The sequence below is a fragment of the Salmo salar genome, chromosome 28, assembly GCF_965601325.2.
Source record: "Salmo salar chromosome 28, fSalSal1, whole genome shotgun sequence".
Lineage (NCBI taxonomy): Eukaryota > Metazoa > Chordata > Actinopteri > Salmoniformes > Salmonidae > Salmo > Salmo salar.
The window spans coordinates 9,660,001-9,683,423 of record NC_138318.1 but is presented as its reverse complement, the minus strand read 5'-3'; the positions used below and the strand labels follow the sequence as shown (position 1 = coordinate 9,683,423).

The 23,423-nt window shown below is 40.8% G+C and overlaps 1 protein-coding gene across 4 annotated transcripts in view; it reads right to left on the bottom strand.

Moving 5' to 3' along the window:
* The window catches only part of prkg1b (protein kinase cGMP-dependent 1b), a 160,555-nt gene that overhangs the window by 52,948 nt on the left and 84,184 nt on the right, over nucleotides 1-23,423 (bottom strand). For all 4 annotated transcript variants that reach the window (XM_014179311.3, XM_014179313.3, XM_014179310.3 and 1 more), the window contains exon 4: nucleotides 1,433-1,538. In XM_014179311.3, the coding sequence (XP_014034786.1) occupies nucleotides 1,433-1,538 (106 nt within the window). The remainder of the gene's footprint in view (nucleotides 1-1,432; nucleotides 1,539-23,423) is intronic.

Below are 23,423 nucleotides of genomic sequence, written 5' to 3'. Positions count from 1 at the left end.
CACACACACACACACGCACTCACGCACGCACGCAGGCACACACACATGCACGCACAAAAAACAGAACAAACATGCGGGGACGCACACGGGGGCACAAACAAACACACACAATCTGACAGTTTGACAACTTCCGAGTCTCTTCGAAAAATTGTTGCTTGTTACCACGGAAACTATTCCCTCAGAAATGGATGCGTTTGATGAGTTGGATATTTGACATTCTATATTGAAGAGATGCACTGGCAGAAGCTACTTCACAAATATTGTGACACAGAAGGTATCTTTTCTTACAAATTGAGTGCATTTTCAGAGATCACATTACATGAGCCATTAAAAGTCAAACGACTTTATTGAATGTTTGAGACTTCCTCCCCTGAGCACCAGTCGGCTGTAGCTGCCAATGCATGGGGAGAAAGGCATCTTATTTTACCACTAAAAGCAAACTTCACCCAAATCAATTTCCTCTTTCCCTGCATGTGATATCATCGGGTCCAGAACTTCCAGTAAAGGGCACAGCAGGGCCTCTGGCATGAGAGATAGGTGCAACATTCTTCCTCAATTAACTATTTCAGTATGAAGACAGAAGGAAATTCCAGCCCTGGCCACTTACAGGCATTTGAAGTAGTCTGTGTATGAAAATCAATACTTGAGGACGTGTTTGAATTGTGTTGTCTGAGTATTTGTGGTCAAACAGCTGTTGTAGACTTTCCATCTGAATCACTACAGTTGATCACTGGGTGGGAAATCTTCATTCGGTGATGACGATGCCCTTTGTTATTGCTACGGCACGCTAAGACTTGCCTGCTCGGAAAAGGGGGATTTCATCATCTACTGTATTGTGTATGTTTACTAAGAGTAAATATATTGGTCTGAGAGGGACGTCAGCTGTTTGTTGTAGAGCAGAAAACCCATTGGTAAGCCTACTATATATTAAACACAAAAACTATGTTTAAAGTTAAAAGTAGGCAGGTCTGAAGCTGAGAAAGAAAGGAAATGTGAAATCAATATGTAAAGTCTCAGCCAATGGGTTAGCATGGATTAGACTCAGCTGTGTGAACAGAAAGAGGACAGTGATATCAAACATAGTATGATAATGATCAATAAACTGGTGTTTTAACAGTTCCAAGTGGTAACACATAGATTTAGTATAAAAGACCTGAAGTGCACAATCACCTGATGCTCATTTGAACATGCATCCAGCAAGTGTCTCTGTTGAACAGTGCACCCAGACATGAGTGACAGGAAACGGGAAGAGGGGGAAGGTGATTCTGTGACTGTCAGAGACAGTCATTCAAACCTCAGTCCTCGCTCGAATGGCATCTCAGGGGAGGTGGAGGACAGAGAAAGAGAGGGAGAGAAAGAGAGAGAGGGAAAGTGAGAGGGAAAGCGAGAGAGAGAGAGAGAGAGAGAGAGAGAGAGAGAGAGAGGAGCCCACCTCTTTAGAAACTCCATGTATTCGGCATGTTTGATGAGGCCCGTCCTCATCATAATGGTCTGGAAACACTGGCGGTCGATGGCCCATAACTTCACATTAGTGAGGGCTGAGAAAGAGACAGCAAAAAGACGTTAGATAGAGAAAATAACAAGCTTTAAATGTCAGGATGGCATAACTCTCTTGGTTTGCCACACAAACAGTCTCATATAATGACAGAATATCAATAATATCGACAATATTCCATTTGCTCGTTAACATTAAAATGTGAATCTAATTAAAAACCCTGTGCCCTTGTATCACTTTATTACCGAATCTACTATATCTGCTAAACAAGATCATCAGACATACAGTATCCATGGCAACTCCTGTGGCTAAACCCAAGTCCAGCCATTTGGAACCTGGAGCAATAATCAAATCATACCACCGTCACTGATGTCTACCGATGATTACCATTCCCATGTACATTTTCCATGGCTAAGCGTTGTCCAGCGAGTCAACAGGTAGCCTAGCGGTTAAGAGCGTTGGACCTGTAACCGAAAGATCGCAGGTTCGAATCCCTGACCAAATCTGTTGATGTGCCCTTGAGCAAGGCACTTAACCCTAAATTGCCCCTGTAAGTCGCTCTGGATCAGAGCGTCTGCTAAATGACTCAAATGTAAGACGTGGGTATACTCTCAAATCCTCATCATGATTGTGCACAGAGAGATACTAGACACCAACAAAAACTTTGGTTGACTGCTGTGTTAAATTGTATCAGTGAAGCCAAACTGATTTCCCTTAATGGAGCATTATCTATGGTACACAGATTAAGGAGTCTTAGACTGGTTGACGGAGAAGGACTAGAATAGCTGACTATCATTATTCATTTACTCCGGTACAGGGATGGGAATATATAATGGGAAAGTTCAGTGCACTTAGGGGGAATATCCCAAGTCCCCTTGGACCCTTGCAGTGTGACAAGGTCCGTGACAAGACAAGGCATTTGCATGATGCTCCATCAGACTTATCGGATTGTTTCTGGTTCATGTGACTGGTTGCTGGTAGCAAAATCCCCATTAACGTCCAAGTTCATCATTTATCTTTATTAGTTCCATATCTATTACGGCATATCTTGAGTTACAACAAATATGGTCATATTAAAACATTTGAATAAAGCGAGTGAGTAAAAGTCCTGCTTATACGGATTGTGTTAAGAAAAACAGGACAGCCTACTTCACCATTGATTTATGAGTTCTCAGTGCAGTTTGCTTTATATCAAGGCCAGTAATACCACACGGGAGTACTGTATCTTACTATAGATGAGAGCGAGCTGTAGTGTCCTAGTTTAAGAACAGTGTCAGTGATTCCCACCGAGTGAATGTTTCCCTCTCTCCGACTACAGTAGTTTGCATCTCTGTATCAGTTACTTCTAGCTATATTATAATATGCATGCGCTGTAGATTATGTACCTTTATTCATACATTTCTCCATCTCTATGGATCAATTATTGGGTAGGTAGAAGATTACTCACATTATATAAATAAGTCTTATATAAATAACATAATGTATGTTCAGGAAAGCAAAGATCCTGACACTTACTGTATAGGCATTGTGCCTCATAGACACACCATCACAACTACTGACAGACAATTGATTCACTTGTTTATTCCAGTTCGCAGAACGCCCGTGGGCTCCCCTGTTTCGCATGCCTAACACAGTAAAAACCTTATAAAACACAGATGCGATGTAACATCAGCAAAGGTGGGATGCAAGGTGCCAATCTCTGACAGTAGCTTTGAAACTCTCCCAATGAACAAAGAAACGAACCAGTTCCAATGTTGACGTTTCACATTACTCATCAAGGCAATGGAATATGTTGCTTATAATATTAGTGAATAAAATAGAGGGATGACGGCATAAGCAGCTTAGCCCCTGATGATTATCAAATGGCAGGTTTATAAATAGACCAGAGCTACATAAAGACCTCCATAGAAACTAACAACCCCTGGCAGAGACCAACAAATGCCAGCAATTTGGCATAAAATGATTTACCCCACGGTTCGCTCTCATCTGTAATTTCAATTAGATTTTCAGACATTATAGAGCTGGGGAGTTCTGAGGTGCACAACCTGACCCTGACAGTGCCAATTAAAATGTCCAATTAGCACGCACCAAATAGCACAAAGACCCAGCTAACTTATTCAAAAGTATCACAGCGTTATTGAAATAAACCATGCACAAACACACAATCAGCTCATTCAGTGCAAAGTGAAAACCTGACCTTGTGTTAAGACTGGTGTTTCGTCTGCAGGGGAGTTGGCAAATTCAAAGCTCATTTGTCAGGATCAGAACAGAAAGCGTTCTACCTGTCAACAAAGGCACTTGATTAAACTTGACAGAAGAAACCCTGGCATTGTTCTCTGTCAACACCTCTCTCTCTCTCTCTCTCTCTCTCTCTCTCTCTCTCTCTCTCTCTCTCTCTCTCTCTCTCTCTCTCTCTCTCTCTCTCTCTCTCTCTCTCTCTCTGATGAATGGGAGACAGAATTTTAAATATTCAAAGACAAAGGGAACAGGTTGCCTTCTCTTCATCCCTACAAGGTTTCTGTCAGGGACTGATTCACCTCTCCACCTTTCATTCCCAACTCTGCTTCATCCAGCATCCTTTGCAACAGACGCGATGAGGTCACAATTAAATATACTAAAATGTTGCTTTTCTTCCTGGAGTCAGCCTCCACTGCAATTTGTAAAGAATTAAAGAATAGTAAATTCTGCTAAGCAGGAGAGGATTAAAAACAGAAGAAAAAAAAGACCGGAACCAAGGCGTAACAAAAGGTTTGGGCCACATAGAGGTAGACTATTATAATAATTATGGGGGAAAAAATTGCTAATGGATGATAATCACTATGTGCTTTGACTTGAGGTCCTATTCAAACGCTCTTCTCTCCTCACTCTCTGCCCAGCTATTGGAGAACGTGCCTTCATTCTGAGAGGTTATCATTGAACTAACAAAGAACCTCATCAGCAATCAGCGTGTAATTAACTCCACCCGGTTTGTTTGTAGTAGTTGGCAGTTTATTATCCGTACTAAGAAAAATATACAAATACCCAGGCCCCTGACAAACAAAACAAACTTAAGCGAACAAAAAAAATAATGCAAGCACAAACTGTAGCTTTAGTGCCCTCATTTTGAATATGGAAATGAGACAAAATCAAAACAAAATGATAGTCAAAATATAATAGAACTCTTCCAGTACACTTAAGTCAAATACGGGTATTACTAAGACTTGTGGAACGAACAAGAAGGAAATTTAAATTTCAATGAGACATAGAAGCAACAACTAAAATTGGGACTTTGGCAGGAGTAGCTGTCTGCATGATAGGGGTCAAACACCGTCCACTGCTGAGGTCCATCTCACTGCAGCTCCCTGTCCCGGGTCACCAGTGTCAGGCCCGGGATAAGGAGCTAGGGGAGATCCACTGCCCATGTGGCCCAAGCATTGTCCTCTAAACCCCTGACTTGGCATGTGAACCTTGTTTTTGTCCCTTGGTGTCAGAGAGGAATGGTGGAGAGGAGGAGGGGCAGAGCAGGGTCAATGACTCTCATCTGGATGTGATGGGCTGCTCTCAGAACTCTCAGAAGAACTCTCAGAACAGCAGACGCTCCATAGAGGAATGTTTGGAAACTCTCACAATCTTACATGCAGAGTCCTGTCCTGGGAAGACTGCTTCTGAGAGGGGGAAAGCTCTTCTCACAAACAGTAATAAGGGGAAGGGATGTGTGAATGTGATGATAGAAGTGCTGGCCAGGAGATATGGCCTTCCAAACAGCCCCAGTGGAGGGTAGGTTATTGAACCACTGCATGTCTCTCTGGCTGGTCCACTATAAACATAGGGACCAGAAACATTCCATAGACTAACCTTTTAGCTGCAATAAAGTTGTATTATTGGGAATAGTTTAAGAATGTAAAAAATAATCTGTGTATGCTCATCAAATGAATGACAGACATTACATAACACAATCTAACAACCTAACCAGCTGTAATTAATATTCAGCCAATTCCTCAAGGAGAGAATGATGATTGACATTGCCTTGTGTTGGTAATAACAAAAGCCTTGTGCATGTTTCCATGTTTTACCTTCAAATCTCCATACGTCTCTACAACAATCTCCCAGATGATGGGTAAAGATACTGATTATGCGTGAGCAGGGTGGGTGTTTCCGTGTTTTCAGACAGTGGAAGGTTTCCACTCTGGAAGTAATTACAACTGTCTCGTTACATTTTTCTGCTATGATAAACACGCTCTCTACCATAATAATACTGTTGGCTAAGAGCGAGCACGAAGTAAATGTGCATACATCTATTATCATCTGTACCGATCCAGTTCATGAATATTCTACAGTGGTGATTATAAAAACTGAGGTAATCTTGCAGAAAAATGAAAAAAATGACAGCAACACCCAACTTTTGATGTTGGCAATTTCTGACATTTTACCTTTTTTGGAAGTCTAGGGAACTACAATGTTTACCCAGATAAGCACCACATTCTCATAGAAACCTGGTAGCGCCAGCATACTTAAAAACGTACGCAATCTTAAATGATGTTTCCAGTATACCTCATTATGTATCATCTCCATACCCATATGCTACATGCTGGAAGAGAGTAGCAGACAGTGCTACAACACTAAATTATTCAACTGACTTAACATTAAAGCACCTCATTTCAGACCAGATGTCTAAAAGTCGGAGTACAAACCACAGCAAACCTAGCGACAGAGAGAAGAAGAGAAAGACAGAGAGTGATCAGTCAAGTTAAATCAGGGCACATCCCTCTATTGATCGTTCCTCTTGTAATGTTATTCTTGGCTGAATACAACAAATTACTGCAGGACCCCTGGCAGTCAGATAGCCAATTTGTCATCCTTATTAAATAGGACGTCAATTAAACTGTGAGCATTTAGCTACCTGGACTTTTCTATTAGCAGTTTCTATTAGCTGGCCAACATTTGTGAAAACAAGTAGCTCAAACTTCAGGTTTAACAATCAAGCATTCTTAATGAAATGGGACTTAAACAATTAAAGCCTATGAGCAGGAAAGAGATGTGACGTACAGTACTAGTCATAAGTTTGGACACTCTTCTCATTCAAGGGTTTTTCTTTATTTTACTATTGCTACGTTGTAGAATAATAGTGAAGACATCAACACTATGAAATAACACATATGGAATCATGTAGTAACCAAAAAAAGGGTTAAACAAATCAAAATATATGTTATATTTGAGATTCTTCAAAGTAGCCACCCTTTGCCTTAATGACAGCTTTGCACACTCTTGGCATTATCTCAACCAGCTTCATGAGGTAGTCACCTGGAATGCATTTCAATTAACAGGTGTGCATTGTTAAAATGAATTTGTGGAATTTCTTTCCTTCTTAATGCGTTTGAGCCAGTTGCGTTGTGACAAGGTAGGGGTGGAATACAGAAGATAGCCCTATTTGGTAAAAGACCAAGTCCATATTATAGCAAGAACAGCTCAAATAAGCAAAGAGAAATGACAGTCCATCATTACTTTAAGACATGAAGGTCAGTCAACGCGGTAAATTTCAAGAACTTGTGAAGTTTCTTCAAGTGCAGTCACAAAAACCATCAAGCGTTATGATGAAACTGGCTCTCATGAGGACTTCCACAGGAAAGGAAGACCTAGAGTTACCTCTGTTGCAGAGAATAAGTTCATTAGAGTTAACTGCACCTCAGATTGCAGCCCAAATAAATGCTTCACAGAGTTCAAGTAACATACACATCTCAACATCAACTGTTCAGAGGAGACTGTGTGAATCAGGCCTTCATGGTCAAATTGCTGCAAAGAAACCACTATTAAAGGACACCAATAAGAAGAAGAGACTTGCTTGGGCCAAGAAACACGAGCAATGGACATTAGACCGGTGGAAATCTGTCCTTTGGTCTGATGAGTCCAGATTTGAGACTTTTGGATCCAACCGCCGTGTCTTTGTGAGACGCAGAGTAGGTGAACGGATGATCTCTGCATGTGTGGTTCCCACCGTGAAGCATGGAGGAGGAGGTGTGATGGTGTGGGGGTGCTTTGCTGGTGACACTGTATGTGATTTATTTAGAATTCAAGGCATACTTAACCAACATTGCTACCACAGCATTCTGCAGCGATACACCATCCCATCTGGTTTGCGTTTAGTGGGACTATCATTTGTTTTTCAACAGGACAATAACCCAACACACCTTCAGGCTGTGTAAGTGCTGTTTGACAAAGAAGGAGAGTGATGGAGTGCTGCATCAGATGACCTGGCCTCCACAATCACCCAACCTTAAACCAATTGAGATGGTTTGGGATGAGTTGGAACGCAGAGTGAAAAAGCATTGCAGGTGAAGCTGGTTGAGAGAATGCCAAGAGTGTGCAAGGTGTCATCAAGGCAGCTACTTTGAAATATATTTGGACAGTTTTTTGGTTACTACATGTATTATTTCATAGTTTCGATGTCTTCACTATTATTCTACAATGTAGAAAATAGTTTTACATTTTTTTTTTTTTATGAATGAGTAGGTGAGTCCAAACTTTTAGCTGGTACTGTAATTGATACACTAAGTCAAGAACACACCTTTGACCTTTTACCTATGGTTTAAGAGCTACAGATAACATTCTCACAGTCTAGGGATTAATACACGAGCAAAGGCGGGTATAATCTCCGGTCCCGGTAGGCCGTCATAAATAAGAATTTGTTCTTAACTGACTTGCCTAGTTAAATAAAGGTTACATTAAAAAAATAAAATACATAAAATAAAATACATACATGAAGGGACAGGGATATGCATCTGCCAGTCAGAGAGGAATGTCAAGGTGAGAGTCACAGCGACAACTCCACGCTGACATCTGGAGCAGTTTGTTTACTGTCACTGAGGGACCACGGGCACGACAACCTGGGATGTCTGTCCGTCTGTCCCGGTAGATAGGGTCTCTTACTGTCACTCAGTGTCACACCTCACAGTGCTCTCGAATTTAATGGTCATGTTTAGTTAATGGTGCTGCTTAGAATATCCATAAGCCACAGCATAAACACGGACGGAAGAACACATGCACGTGCACACAGACTACACACAGACTACACACAGACAGATAAACAGACACAGATTGAAATTCTTGGAGAAGCTTGTGATGGGCTTACCTTAAAGGAAAATTCCTCCCAAATGTTTTGGTATTTGTTTCATTAGTCCAATGTTGATATAGTCCCAAAATATTTTGAGCAGAGTTGCTGTGATTTGATTTGAGTTGCACCCACTTTTGCCCTGAGAAAAGCCTTCAATTTGTCGTGGCATGGACTCTACAATGTGTGAAAAGCATTCCACAGGGATGCTGGCCCATGTTGACTCCAATGCTTCCCACAGTTGTGCCAAGTTGGCTGGATGTCCTTTGGGTGGTGGACCATTCTTGATACACAAGGGAAAATGTTGAGCTTGAAAAACCCAGTTCTTATCATTCTCAAACCGGTGCGCCTGGCACATACCCTGTTCTAAGGCACTTCAATCTTTTGTCTTACCCTCTGAATGGCACTCGTACACAATTCATGTCTCAATTGTATCAAGGTTTAAGAATCCTTCTTTAATCTGTCTCCTCCCCTTCATACACTGATTGAAGTGGATTTAAAAGTGACATCAATAAGGGATCATATCTTTCACCTGGTCAGTCTATTTCATGGAAAAAGCAGGTGTTCCTAATATTGTACACACCTTTCAGAATAAAAAGATACAGCTGTATTTCTGTATTTTTAAAGGTATATATCTTGACAACTTGATTGCTGGACATGCAAAACATTTAGGGACTATATCAACAATGGACTACTGAAACAAATGGCAAAATATAGTTTTGGGGAGGAGTTTTCCTTTATCTCAATAGGAAAAGTTGACCTTAATAAACAAAAGTTTGATTTCTTTCTTTATAAAGGGAGCTCATCCAATCATCACCGTGCACTGAGAGTGAACCTCACTGTGGCGAAATGTAACGAGCTTCACAATAAGCCTCAACATACACATCAGAGAGAGTAGATGTCAATTTAGTCCAACCGTCATATCAGATCAATATGTCCTCAAATAATCATTTTCACAGAGCCGAGGAATATTATAGAAACATCTCAAAACGGCTGCTTCATTCCATTCACTTTCTAATGAATGCTATTTTTCAATTAAAAAGAGAAAACCAGACCAAAGCTATCACTTTGAGAGCAGACGGTGCAGAACAGAGAGAGAGGGAGAGAACTGGGGACTATTTTCAATTCAGAGGGAATTACTCTTCCCCAAAGACAGATTGTGCTTCTGTGGGTGACGTGCTCGTCGTCTCTGAACACAAGCAAACAGGTGACACAGCAGAAGACTTCTTTCACACAAAATGACTTTCCTTCAAAACCAAAGACATTAAACAAACATTATCTCATACGAGCATGTGGAGGGAGGTGACACTTTATGTCCTGTGGTGAAACAGAAAAACAAAGAAGTGGAAACATAGAAATGTGGAGTATAGACTGGAGAACATACTATACTATCTATGGAACTCCTGCCTAAAAGGACTTTGTAAAGGAGTTTGTAAAGGAATTTCAAAATGTGTCAAATGAAGAGGTGTTAATGAAAAGGATAGTGTACACATTTGTTTTTAAGGACAACCATGGCCCTATATCCTGTACTGAACATCACCCATTTCCTTGCTTTCGAAGAAGTCATTGAAAAGCTCTGGGAAAATGTCTTGTGACAGGTGTGACGATAAGATGGAGCTTTTCATCAAATGATCATTGGTCAGGGTTGACGTCTCTTGAAAAGGTCAATGACGAGTAGGTAAAGGTAAGGTGCTTATATGAAAGAAACATGCACAATGCTAAGTACTAAGCAACAAAATCCCCTTACATAAAATGGCTTTTTCACAAATTCCTTACCTTCCCTCAGGCCTGTATGCCCTATATTCTATAAGCAAAGTCAAACATGGCCTCTTAACTGAGTCCCGTTCTCTTAATTCCTTAAAAAGACATCTAATCTGCGTAGGCCACCCACATACCACTGGCAAATCACTTGGCAGCAACATCAGAAGCTAGCCTTGGCTAGAAAGGAGGCCATGCTTCTATGCCAGCAGTGTGTAGTGTATATTATACTGTGGTGTGCAGCAATGGAGTAAAGTTCAGAACGTTACTCAAGAGGTGAGGTGACTGACGTTATTAATAATCCAACTAGCATACTGCGAATGCACAGTACTTTAGAGCACATTTTCAATCCTGTCACATACTTCTTACTTTTTCACACCTATTCTCTCAGTCTCTCTCAATTTGTCTCTCTCTCTCTCGAGCTCTGTCTTTCCTCTCAATGTGTTCTGTCTCCAACACGCACATGTGAGCGAGTGAGTGCACACGCGCACGACTTGCGACTCCAACCCCAATTAGGGACTGTCAGTCTTCTCAGACAGAGGCATCGGCTCGCTTCCCATATGTGACTCCCCACAGTACGGAAGATGCTGCAGCCTGGATATTTTCAGGCCCAGGCATTCCTGGATAGGAACTCATTGAATTGTGAAGGCATCAAGTGATGAGCGCTGCCTGACAACTCTCTGTTCTAACTGTGAGAAAACTATAATCAGACTGGAGTTATTCTAACCAATCCCATGTGGTCACTCTACCCCTGGCAGGCTAGGATCCAATGGCTTCTCGTGGTTAGAGAAAGGAATCATTCATAGAAATAATGTTTTTAATAAGGGAGAAATGCCTTAATACCCACAGGTGACGACACTTCCACAGGAGATAACACTTCCTGAGATGTTTTATTTAAAGTTACAGGCACCGAAATATTCAAATCATTTCTGATATTTCTAAGGTTAAAAAAACATGCACTACCTGATTAGGGGTTATGTCTTTGTGGACTGTTATGACTGCATGTATCCACTGAATTGCTGGAATAAGGAGGTCTGAACTAAAGTATAGTCATTCTGCCACAGATAAGGAGCTGACATAAACTTAACACAACATTCCTCAGCCGACAGAGTACACTGTAAAAAATGCTGGGTTGTTTGGTTGACCCAACTGCTGGGTTGCAGGCGTTGGGTCACTTAGTTGGGTTGTTTTCTTTAAAAAACGGCTGAGTTAATGATGCTGGTTTATTGAGATGTGACAGAACGGGTTCGATCAGAAGACTGGAGGTGTGGTTTTGTAGGGGCGTGTCTTTCAGATAGTTCTTTTTAGCCAGCCATGAGAGTAAATGTCATTCCTGTTCATCTGTTCTGTTGTATAGCTATCACATGTTAAGGTCAAACATTGACATTTGTGTAGCTTCTATTAAGCTTACAGAAGTGTATGAGTTCCATAAAAGCCTATGTAAATCCATTGTGGGATACAATAAGATGGTATTCCTTATTATAATATGTAATTAATAATCGTAGTATTGTAGAAGAATGTGTAAAATACAACAAAAACATAAGGAAACTTTGAATTTGCAGTATGTAAACTTAACACGATAAACAGGAATGATATTTATTCCTCGCGGGAGGCCAACAAGATATATCTTTTAAAAAACGAACACTAATTAAACACACCTCCTTGAAAATAACTAGAGGATGACATTAAAAAAGACCCAGCTGCTAGGTCCATCCAGCATGAGAGTAAAAAATATGCAACTGATGATTAAATTAAGCAATGTTTGGATAATCCCAACATGTTGGGTTATTCACACTGGCTGGGTCAAAACACACAGAGTACAGACCATTCTGTCAGAAGGACTGTAGCAGAAGAACAGTATTGCCATAGATATTTTCCTTTTTTTATTGCTGTTCATTAAGAGGATCAAAAGGACTCTGTAACCAGGTAACCCCTTCAACAATCCAAGGAAATGAAAGCTATAAACCCTCTGCATGTTAAAAAGAAATTTCCATCTGATTTCATCACTCACAGCTCTTCTAAAATCACACATTCATGACAACATATTCACCTCTATCCCCCGCCCACACTAACCTGGCTTAAATGAACACTTGAAAGGGTTCCTCCCCAGAGGGGGAATAGTTAATAACACATATTCACACATCCATCCATATATCACCCATCCCCCCCCCACGCGACACAAGCATCCAAGCTGTCAAGAGACACAGCCTAACCACGAACCTCGCCTTTCTTTGGCACCTGTGGCCTGAAGAGTCAGCCTGAAATAACTAACAATCACTGTTCATCCATCAGCTGGGGTTTGGGCCTGTTGTTATCTGTTGTTGAAAAAAACCTGAGGGGGTCTGTGACTGTGTGTGTAATGCCTGTGGCTAAGGGGCCATCTCAGCAGAGGTGTGTGTTTGACAGTGTGTAATGCAGAATCTGTGACTGTGTTACTCCTAAGCCTGAGGCTAAAGGGCCATCTGTGTGTGCTGGAAGTCAGTGTGTGCTCCATCTCGTGCTTGGCAACCCTTTCATCCCGAACGAACACACCATGTGTGCTCTGGAGTCTTCCTGAGGATCTCCATGGCAACTAATTGAAATGGTTCAGCACACCTCAAAAATCACAAGAAAAAGGATTTCATAATGTGCTAAAATGATTTCTGTGTTTAGAAACAGATAAGAATAGTATTCCTGCAACATTATTTTGTTGAAATATAATTTGATCTCTGAGAAATTAAGCTAATCGATTGCACCCAAATTGGCAATTTTATTGTGTAGGGGCAATAGTCACGTTTCCATTGAACTGGCGACATATTTTCATGTGAATATTCTAAAATCCGCACAAAGAAAATATGCACATTTTCCCACCAGTGTGTTTCCACCAAACTAAGTTGTTGCAGATAAAAATCATTGCGTGATGACGTAGTGCACACAAAATGTACTATTTCATTGAGGTTTTAATGTACCAAATAAAAACCTAAAGTTCAATGTGTTTTCATCGCATTTTCAACTCTACCGATAGTTTTGTCACAAAAATGTTGCGTTAAATAGCAAATGTGTCCATAAACTGCTTACAGGGAAAGGAAACCATGTAATTCTGTAATTTGGGTGAACTATCCCTTTTTTTTTTAAATCCCCTAACAGCAGGAACAGCCCCATCTAGTGGTCAGAACCTGGTAATATCAGCATGTAGGATGGGACCTAAACCTAACAACTTCAATGACTAATTTCTCTGAAGAAGGACAAAAAAAAGCATCACCAAATTCACTGAGAATACATTACATAGGATGAAGAAACAATACTGGGAGCCGCAGCGCCATACTACTTGTCAGATATAGAGAACTGATACTGTATACTCGTTGTGGCTTTTGACAATTTCGTTGGATTCCTCAGGTCTTAAAGTTTGGTCCAAATCGGATGTATTTAATATTTTTATGGAATATTATATGAATCCCATCAATTAAAATAGCCAATTTGGGTGCAATCAATTAGCTTGATTTCTCAGAGATCAAATTATATTCCAACACAATAATGTTGCAGTAATTCTAATGTTATCTGTTTCTAACTACAGAAACAATTTCAGAACAATCTGAGATGGTGGGTGTCATGGCTTGCTGAAATGACATGGAATGACCCGACTGGGGAAAAAACAAGGAATTCACTCCACTGAGGGTAAATATTACATTATCTCATTAAGAGCACTTAACAGATAAACATAGTCATGTAGCTAAAAGGATCGGTGTTGCGAGGAAAGAGGCAAAAGGGGGGAGTGAGTTCAACAGGGAGATACAGCGATGCAAAGGAAATCCTTGTCTAATCTGAGCCTTGAGGGTGTACTAGCTAATGTACTATCCTTGAGGGTGTACTAGCTAATGTACTATCCTTGAGGGTGTACTAGCTAATGTACTATCCTTGAGGGTGTACTAGCTAATGTACTAGCATTGAGGGTGTACTAGCTAATGTACTATCCTTGAGGGTGTACTAGCTAATGTACTAGCCTTGAGCATTCACAATGATGCGGTACACTGTATGAAGCAAAAGCCAGTTGGATGGATACATGAACAGTAACATTTTCAACAGCTGTAAAGTGCAAACATGTTCAACCTTCTTACACCTGGAGAGAAAGTAACCTAACAGAAGGAGGGAGAGTAAAACAAATGGAAATTTAAGCCCAGATGTTACTTCTGACCTCTGATGCAGGCAGTATCCACTGAGCACAGACATCAATTCAACGTCTATTCGACAACGTTGGTTAAACGTAATTTAATTGAAATGAGGTAGAAACAACATTGATTCAACTAGTGGCCGTGTCCGAATACCCACATACTATTTAGCACGCACCCTATGCAGCATGCCACAGCTGCAACTCAGTCGCCGCTCCTGATTGGCTGAGTAGGTGGGGAGGGGTCGAGTGCAGGTGGATTTATTCAAATTCAACAGACATGCATCGCATTAATCAGCCTGATAATAGCTCATTTCCAATTTAATTAATTTTTCTAAACTCTGAATAGAATAAGAATTGAGTTATATGCCTAAGGCTGGTTATAGTCAGACTATCACATTCAACCTATACCGTAGTAGACCATATAGCCCATCTATCCTATTTAAAAAATACTGAAGACAGAAACAAGATATTTCAACATATTTATTAGTCAAATCAAAGTGCTGTAGCATATATACAGTACCAGTCTATTTTCTGTATACCACCCCTACCTTGTCACAACACAACTGATTGGCTCAAATGCATTAAGAAGGAAAGAAATTCCACAAATTAACTTTTAACAAGGCACACCTGTTAATTGAAATGCATTCCAGGTGACTACCTCATGAAGCTGGTTGAGAGAATGCCAAGAGTGTGCAAAGCTGTCATCAAGGCAAAGGGTGGCTACTTTGAAGAATCTCAAATATAAAATATATTTGGATTTGTTTAACACTTTTTTGGTTACTACATGATTCCATGTGTTATTTCATAGTTTTGATGTATTCACTATTATTCTATAATGTATAAAATAGTAAAAATAAAGGAAAACCCTTGAAATAGTAGGTGTGTCCAAACTTTTGACTGGTACTGTACATGAAATAAAGAACACACACAAAAACTTTTCAAATGTTCCAATCAAAAGGATATTGCACAGAAAAACCTGGAAAGTCGGATGCATCGGATATTCAGAACCGCTGGACAGCAACATTATAAACTATAGCACTGATAATTGGGAACGAGATCAGAAGGACTGCTAAAGCTTGATACATAAATTCAATAATTAAATAGGTAGCCTAGCATAGCTAATTGATCAGCTGTTGTCAAAGCCTAAATGCTTTCCGGGCATTTAAAGTACACTTGATTTTCAAAATGTTGGAGATTATTAAACTTTCTTTTTTCGCATACTGAAACAGCCTACCATTTAAGACGCAAGTACGGGTATTCGGACACAGCCAGTGGGTAGTATGTGCTGAAGAGGTCCCTAGTGTGGGCTAAACCAGTCATGTGCGATTTAACCACATATATCTTTCACTGGACAATAAAAAGCCTTTACCATGACCATCACGTCATGCCCTCATGTGGTTGCCACCTGAGAGGCCATAGATTGTCATTTCACAATCTACATGTTCTTAGACATTGATCAATCTTTTCTTAAGTCTCTACTGCTGAGAACCTCTAAATGTCCATTCTGCGTCACCACACTGTTTTATGCAGGTTTTACGGGGGCATCAAAGAAATCAAGCAGCTAATGTGACTTGATGGTCATTACGTATTCAAGCAGCTAGAGGTCAGAAACAGGTTAGGTGGATGTCTCCAACGTCTTTACCAGTCATAACCGCCATCGATAAGAGACATTACTGTGCAGCCGTATTCATCGACCTGGCCAAGACTTTCGACTCTGTCAATCACCGCATTCTTATCGGCTGACTAAACAGCCTTGATTTCTCAAATGAATGCCTCGCCTGGTTCACCAACTACTTCTCTGATAGAGTTCAGTGTGTCAAATCGGAGGGCCTGTTGTCTGGACCTCTGGCAGTCTCTATGGGGGTGCCACAGGGTTCAATTCAAGGGGCGACTCGCTTCTCTGTATGATGTTGCTCTTGGTGCTGGTGATTCTCTGATCCACCTCTACGCAGATGACACCATTCTGTATACTTCTGGCCCTTCTTTGGACACTGTGTTAATTAACAACCCACCAGACGAGCTTCAATGCCATACAACTCTCCTTCCGTGGGCTCCAACTGCTCTTAAATGCAAGTAAAACTAAATGCATGCTCTTCAACCGATCGCTGACTGCACCTGCCCGCCCGTCCAGCATCACTACTCTGGACGGTTCTGACTTAGAATATGTGGACAACTACAAATACGTAGGTGTCTGGTTAGACTGTAAACTCTCCTTCCAGACTCACATTAAGCATCTCCAACCCAAAATTAAATCTAGAATCGGCTTCCTATTTTGCAACAAAGCTTCCTTCACTTATGCTGCCAAACATACCCTCGTAAAACTGGCCATCCTACCAATCCTCGACTTCGGCGATGTCATTTACAAAATAGCCTCCAACACTCTACTCAACAAATTGGATGCAGTCTATCACAGTGCCATCCGTTTTGTCACCAAAGCCCCATATACTACCCACCATTGCGACCTGTACGCTCCTGTTGGCTGGCCCTCGCTTCATACTCGTCGCTAAGCCCACTGGCTCCAGGTCATCTACAAGTCTCTGCTAGGTAAAGCCTCGCCTTATCTCAGCTCACTGGTCACCATAGTAGCACCCACCCGTAGCACGTGCTCCAGCAGGTATATCTCACTTGTCACCCCCAAAGCCAATTCCTCCTTTGGCCGCCTCTACTTCCAGTTCTCTGCTGCCAATGACTGGAACAAACTGCAAAAATCACTAAAGCTGGAGACTTATATCTCCCTCACTAGCTTTAAGCACCAGCTGTCAGAGCAGCTCACAGATCACTGCACCTGTACATAGCCAATCTGTAAATAGCCCATCCAACTACCTCATCCCCATAGTGTATTTATTTATTTATCTTGCTCCTTTGCACCCCAGTATCTCTACTTGCACATTCATCTTCTGCACATCATTCACTCCAGTGTTTAATTGGTATATTGTAATTACTTCGTCACCATGGCCTATTTATTGCCTTACTTCACTTATTTTACCTCATTTGCACACACTGTATATAGACTTTTTCTACTGTATTATTGACTGTATGTTTGTTTATTCCATGTGTAACTCTGTGTTGCTGTATGTGTCGAACTGCTTTGCTTTATTCTTGGCCAGGTCGCAGTTGTAAATGAGAACTTGTTCTCAACTAGCCTACCTGGTTAAATAAAGGTGAAATATATATATATTTTTAAAACATGGGGGAAAGTGTTGCTCTGCATCTAAATAATGTAACTTAAAGAGGGAAAAACAAACTATACACAAGCATGCACACACTCACATCCACACACTCATTCAAGCACACCAGAATGGATTTCAGACAGTCCATCTGTTTGTAATTTTTTTATCAACAGTCTAATTTGCCACACTTTTCCAAGTTTGTGACATCTGAGAAGATCAGTCAACAGATAATGGTACATTTTCTGTGTTGCACCACCATGGCATTCTCACGTCAAACTGCTGAAATAGTTTGGCACATTCATGAATATTATTTTCTCTTCCTTTTGACTCATCCACAACATCAGGTTTCTACATTTAACATTTCTCTGGCTGCAGAAAGATGAACATTTCTATAACAGAATCAGATTAGTACAGCTTCCCTTAGTTCCTCGCTCGGATGACCTCGCTGGGAACCTTAAGCTAAAAAATGGCGTACTATATAGGGAATAGGGTACCATTTGGGACGTAACCTCAGCACAGCAGAGCACAGGAGAGAAAAATAGGCCTGCGGGGTAAGGTCATGATATTTCACACAATGAACTTTCCAGCTGTGTTTTTGCTACATCAATATCAATAATGTATCACGGTGCTGAATAGTCACTGTTATACTGTAATCCTCCAAACTTATGTAAACTATTGTGCAAAGGAAATAGCACATTTATAAGTAATGGGATATGGGTGTTACAATGAGTTAGCCTATCCATCATCAAAAGGGAAATATTCATGGCCTTATACATACAATTTCCATCCAAATTTGGTGGATGGCAAAGATCAAATGGTGCGTCTCCTATACGAATCAAATAATACATTTCCTGGAGACTATTACTCATTTTGGACAAACATTACTGGAAGTAGGTTACACTCTACTTGTGGGATGAGGGGAGGGGAGGACTGACTGTAGAATGGAAGTCATATATGCCCTACTTCTTGTTTCTCCTCTGTATGCCTGCCTGCTGTCATAATATAATGGAGATCTCCACAGTATGATAAGTTACCTGCTAACGGGTTCATTTGTATAATTTGAATTCCTGACTAAATGGACATTCTTTCTTATACACTGAACAAAAGTATAAACTCAACATGCAACAATTTCAAAGATTTTACTGAGTTAATGTTCAAATAAGGAAATCAGTCAATTGAAATAAATAAATTAGGCCATAATCTATGGATTGCACATAACTGGGAATACAGATACACATCTGTTGGTCACAGATACCTTAAAAAAAAGGTAGCGACGTGGATCAGAACACCAGTCAGTATCTGTTGTGACCACAATTTGCTTTATGCAGCATGACAGCATGACATGACATCTCCTTCACATAGAGGATCAGGCTGTGGAATGTTGTCCCACTTCTCTTCAATGACTGTGCAAAGTTTCTGGATATTGGCGGGAACTTGAACATGCTGTCATACCCATCAATGCAGAGCATCCCAAACATGCTCAATGGGTGACATGTCTGGTGAGTATGCAGGCCATGAAAGAACTAGGACATATTCAGCTTCCTGGAACTGTGTACAGATCCTCGCGACATGGGGCCGTGCATTATCATGCTGGAACATGAGGTGATGGCAGCTGATGAATGGCACGACAATGGGCCTCAAGATTTCGTCACGGTATCTCTATGCATTCAAACCTTGAGGTATTGTGTTATGTGACAAATTCCACATTTTAGTGGCCTTTTATTGTCCCCAGCGCAAGGTGTACATGTGTAATGATCATGCTGTTTAATCAGCTTCTTGATATGCCACACCTGTCAGGTGGATGGATTATCTTTGTAAAGGAGAAATGCTCACTAACAGAGATGTAAACAAATGTGTACCCAAAATTCTTGATAAATAAGCTATTTGTGCGTATGGAACATTTCTAGGATCTTTTATTTCAGCTCATTAAACATGGGACCAACACTTTAAATGTTGCATTTAGATTTTTTTCAGTATACATAGGCTTCAGTATAATGAATGAGGCAGCAATCAGTCACTGGAAAGCCGACATCTGGAAGCAGAATAAAAACACATTAACTCCAAAGAATTACAATCCTCCCTGACTGCAGCTACTGGTGGTTTGATTTGTTTGACTTCTTTAGTACGTAATTAAATTGCCCCAGGCAGTAAAAAAAAACATGCCACAGAAAATCAGTATATTTATTTTAGAGCAACAGAACTATATACTGTAGTATAGTCAGCTTCCATTGTTTGGTTGTGTCTGAGGAATGCTGGGAACATTTCCTGTTCGAAGAATAAGGAATATCTCTTATGTTTCCTGTCAGAGTCTTGGTGCCCCCAGACAGACCAATAGAGCTTCCCGGTTGGCCAGCAATCCCATGTCTCTTAAGGGCCTTGAAAACAGCTCTTCAGACGTCACCACAGCCCATTTAAAGATGCAGGTGGTCCAGGAGAGGAACAGCAGTGAGGCAGAAACTAGTGAGTCAATTCTCAGAGTACACTTCTGTGGGTATTTACAAAGGCTATTACCAGCCTCATGTGAAATCCTACTAACGCTTCACTTTCCCCATTTACGTCACACTTCATTGAGTTACCCCAGTGGGTGACATTCCACTCACAGATAATTCATTTAGGTTTGTTTCTTTATCAAATAATGTTCCATTTTGGCCTGCTGCTATACATACAGAGGATGTCATCACTCACTATATTGTCTTGGGGGACAAAGGGTGTGATGTGTGATGTGACAATCCAGTATGTGCTGCGGCAGGGAAGGGGCAATGGTCTGTTAAAGTATTGGAGTATTGGTAAGGAGGAAACGGTATGAAGAGCAATCTGTTTTGGAAAGTTCACGGTGCGTTCATGCAGACCAGGCAGGTTATTACAGCTATGTCCTGCAGATATTACTCAGCAAGAGACGAGAATGCTTTTAGAGCTCTTCAATGAGAAATGTCACTTTTGGGCACAGAGGGCTTTTAAGTGATTTTTTTTGGGGAAAATCTTCCAACTTTAGATACCATTGCAGTTCTATTTGTTATAAGACTTCTGTTTCTTACTTTGTGGAACTAACACAGTCATATCATTTGACTGGGTCCTGGCAGCATATGGCCAATATGTAATTTGTGTAAATAAAATAGTCAACCAAAAACAGATGTTATGACTCAGTCTTACAGATGTTGTCCTGTAGCTCCGGACGCACCATGTACAGTGTTCACTCTTGAATTCCTATAGGATTTTGAGCCGCAAATATTGACACCACCTGACACTCCCCTTTGAAGTGTCGTCACCAGAGCAAGCAGATCATTTTCACAACATCAATCAAAAAAGACCATCCGGCACCATCTCTTCCAAAAAAGTTCCTGGGCCCATATTCATAAAGCACCTCAGAGTAGAAGCGCTGATCAGTTTGGCGTTTTAGATCGTAATGAGTAACATTACATGGACAGCAGGGACCTTATCCTAGATAAGCACTCTTACTAGGTGTCACTATGGTGGAAAACGCAAAGAAAAATGGATGCAAAGAACTATAGACTCAGCAGTATAGGTGAGTGTCTGTTTACATTACGGAATGCTGCGGTCAACCTAAGACAAGGCAGTGGCGTATAAACAGTGTTAGTTAATAACTTTAAAATAGGCCAAATTACACATTGTTAACATCTGACTCTAGAGTGATCTGTTCTTGCAGTTTGTAGTCTATGACATTTCAGATTTAAATATGATCATTTTAACAAAGTAGTTTCAATGTAGTGAACTACTTTTTCAAAGTACATTTAGTTAAGTGAACAATATTATTCTTAAGGGTAGTTTTTACTGTAGTTTAACTTCTTCCAGTGTGAAGTAATTGGTAGCTTGGTAAATTATATTTTCAGAGTAGCTTCCCCAACACTACCTGTAACCTTGGAGACAGGAAATTCCTCCTGAATGAGAGGGTAGCTGGTAGCTCCATCTATACCAATTAGCCAAAAATGTGTCAGGTCAATGTTTTCCTTTAGAAGGGGAAACCATGTTAAAGTGCTATCTGTCTGTCAGGGGAGGGTAAAGGGGTCCTCTTTGTATGCTCCATATAACACTGTATCATTTCACATGGGCCTGGCCTGGCCGGTTGAGGTGACATGTGGGGCTCTGGTTTGTGTGAGTTTAGTCTGACAGGAGGGAAGGAGGGAAGAGGGAGAGAGGGGGAAGAGAAAGTGAGAGACAGAGACAGAGAGAGGGAGAGACAGCAAGAGAGAGAGGGAGACCGCAAGAGTGAGAGAGAGACAGCGGGAGAGAGGTCGAGAGAGAGACAGTGAGAGAAAGAGAGACAGCGAGAGAGAGAGAGAGAGAGAGGGGGGGCGAGTGAAAGAGAGAGGGGGCGAGAGAAAGAGAGGCGGCGAGAGAAAGAGAGAGGGGGAGAGCGAGATCTCTGTATAAAGCCTGTTAAATTGAATTGAGAGAGACAGCGAGAGAGAGAAAGAGAGACGGCAAGAGAGAGAGGGTGAGAGGGAGAGAGGAGACCTCCTCTTTAGAAAGTACATATATTTGGCATGTTTGATGAGGCCAGAGAGAGGGAGGAGAGAGAGGTATATTTATATTTAGCACAGCAGTCAGTCTTTTGACTTGTGGCTACAGCATGGTGAGGGCTACATTTGTTTTGAAGAGATCTCAGGCATGAAAACACATGTATTTATATTTTCCTTCTTTCTTCTTCTTTATAAGCAGAACAACTTAATACACTACCCTAAAATGTCTATCTTCTTGTATTGATGGACTCCAGCTGTTAGAGAGTGTCAGTCTCTACAGAGAGGAGTGGAGTGACTGAATGGTGCTTTAGTAGAGAGTGGCATGCAGACTCGCCCGCACTACCTGGTCTCATTCAATTTAACCATGTCGCGCTGGCCCCTTTTAGCTTTGGCCATTCATTGTGTTCATTAGATTCAATCAGATTCTTTGAAGCTTTTTATTATTTGTTGTATTTATGTAACAAGCATGAGTTTGGAAGGTTAACACGATTAAATATTAAGGCATTAAACCTCTCACTTAAAACCTCCAACATATTGATGGCAATTATATCTAAATCCAAACAGGTTTTCGAGCAGGTAGTGCTGAGCGATTAATGCTTATTGAGGTTGGTTCGGGTTTGGTCCAATTACTGAAAAAATTATCACGGGTTTTTGATTTCGATCATTTAAAAAAAATATTAAATGCATTATGAAATAATGGCATTACAATGATTAGAGAGCTTTTTAATAGAAATTCCAAAAGTAAAAAATGGTGAAGTTTTATTACTTAGTTTTATTTGATTACTTTACTATTTTAATTCCTTTAAAGTGCTCTTATCATCTCTGCTCAGCCAATAGCAGTCAGCCAGCCAGACCATCTAAGTTTATCTATATGCTGCAGAGCTGTCTGACAGAATCCTTTTACTAGTTCTTCAAAGTACATAAGGCTTTCACGAACTGTCTCTGTCCCTCTTGACGTGCTGTGTACATTCCTCTCTCATGTGGTCTATGCAGTCTGTGTGTGTATGCATCTAACCCAGGGTTTCCCAAACTGGGTCCTCGGGGGCCCCAAAGGGTACACGTTTTGTTTTTTTCCCTAGCACTATACAGCTGATTCAAATGATCAGCTAATCATCAAGCTTTGATAATTTGAATCAGCTGTATAGTGTTAGGACAAAAAACAAAACGTTCACCCCTTTGGGTACCGAGGACCGAGTTTGGGAAACGTGGATCTAACCGAACCTAGCAGGCTGTCCAGAGATCTGTATCTATCTGACCCTAAAAAAACTGGATTATGGTCATTGTAGTTTAT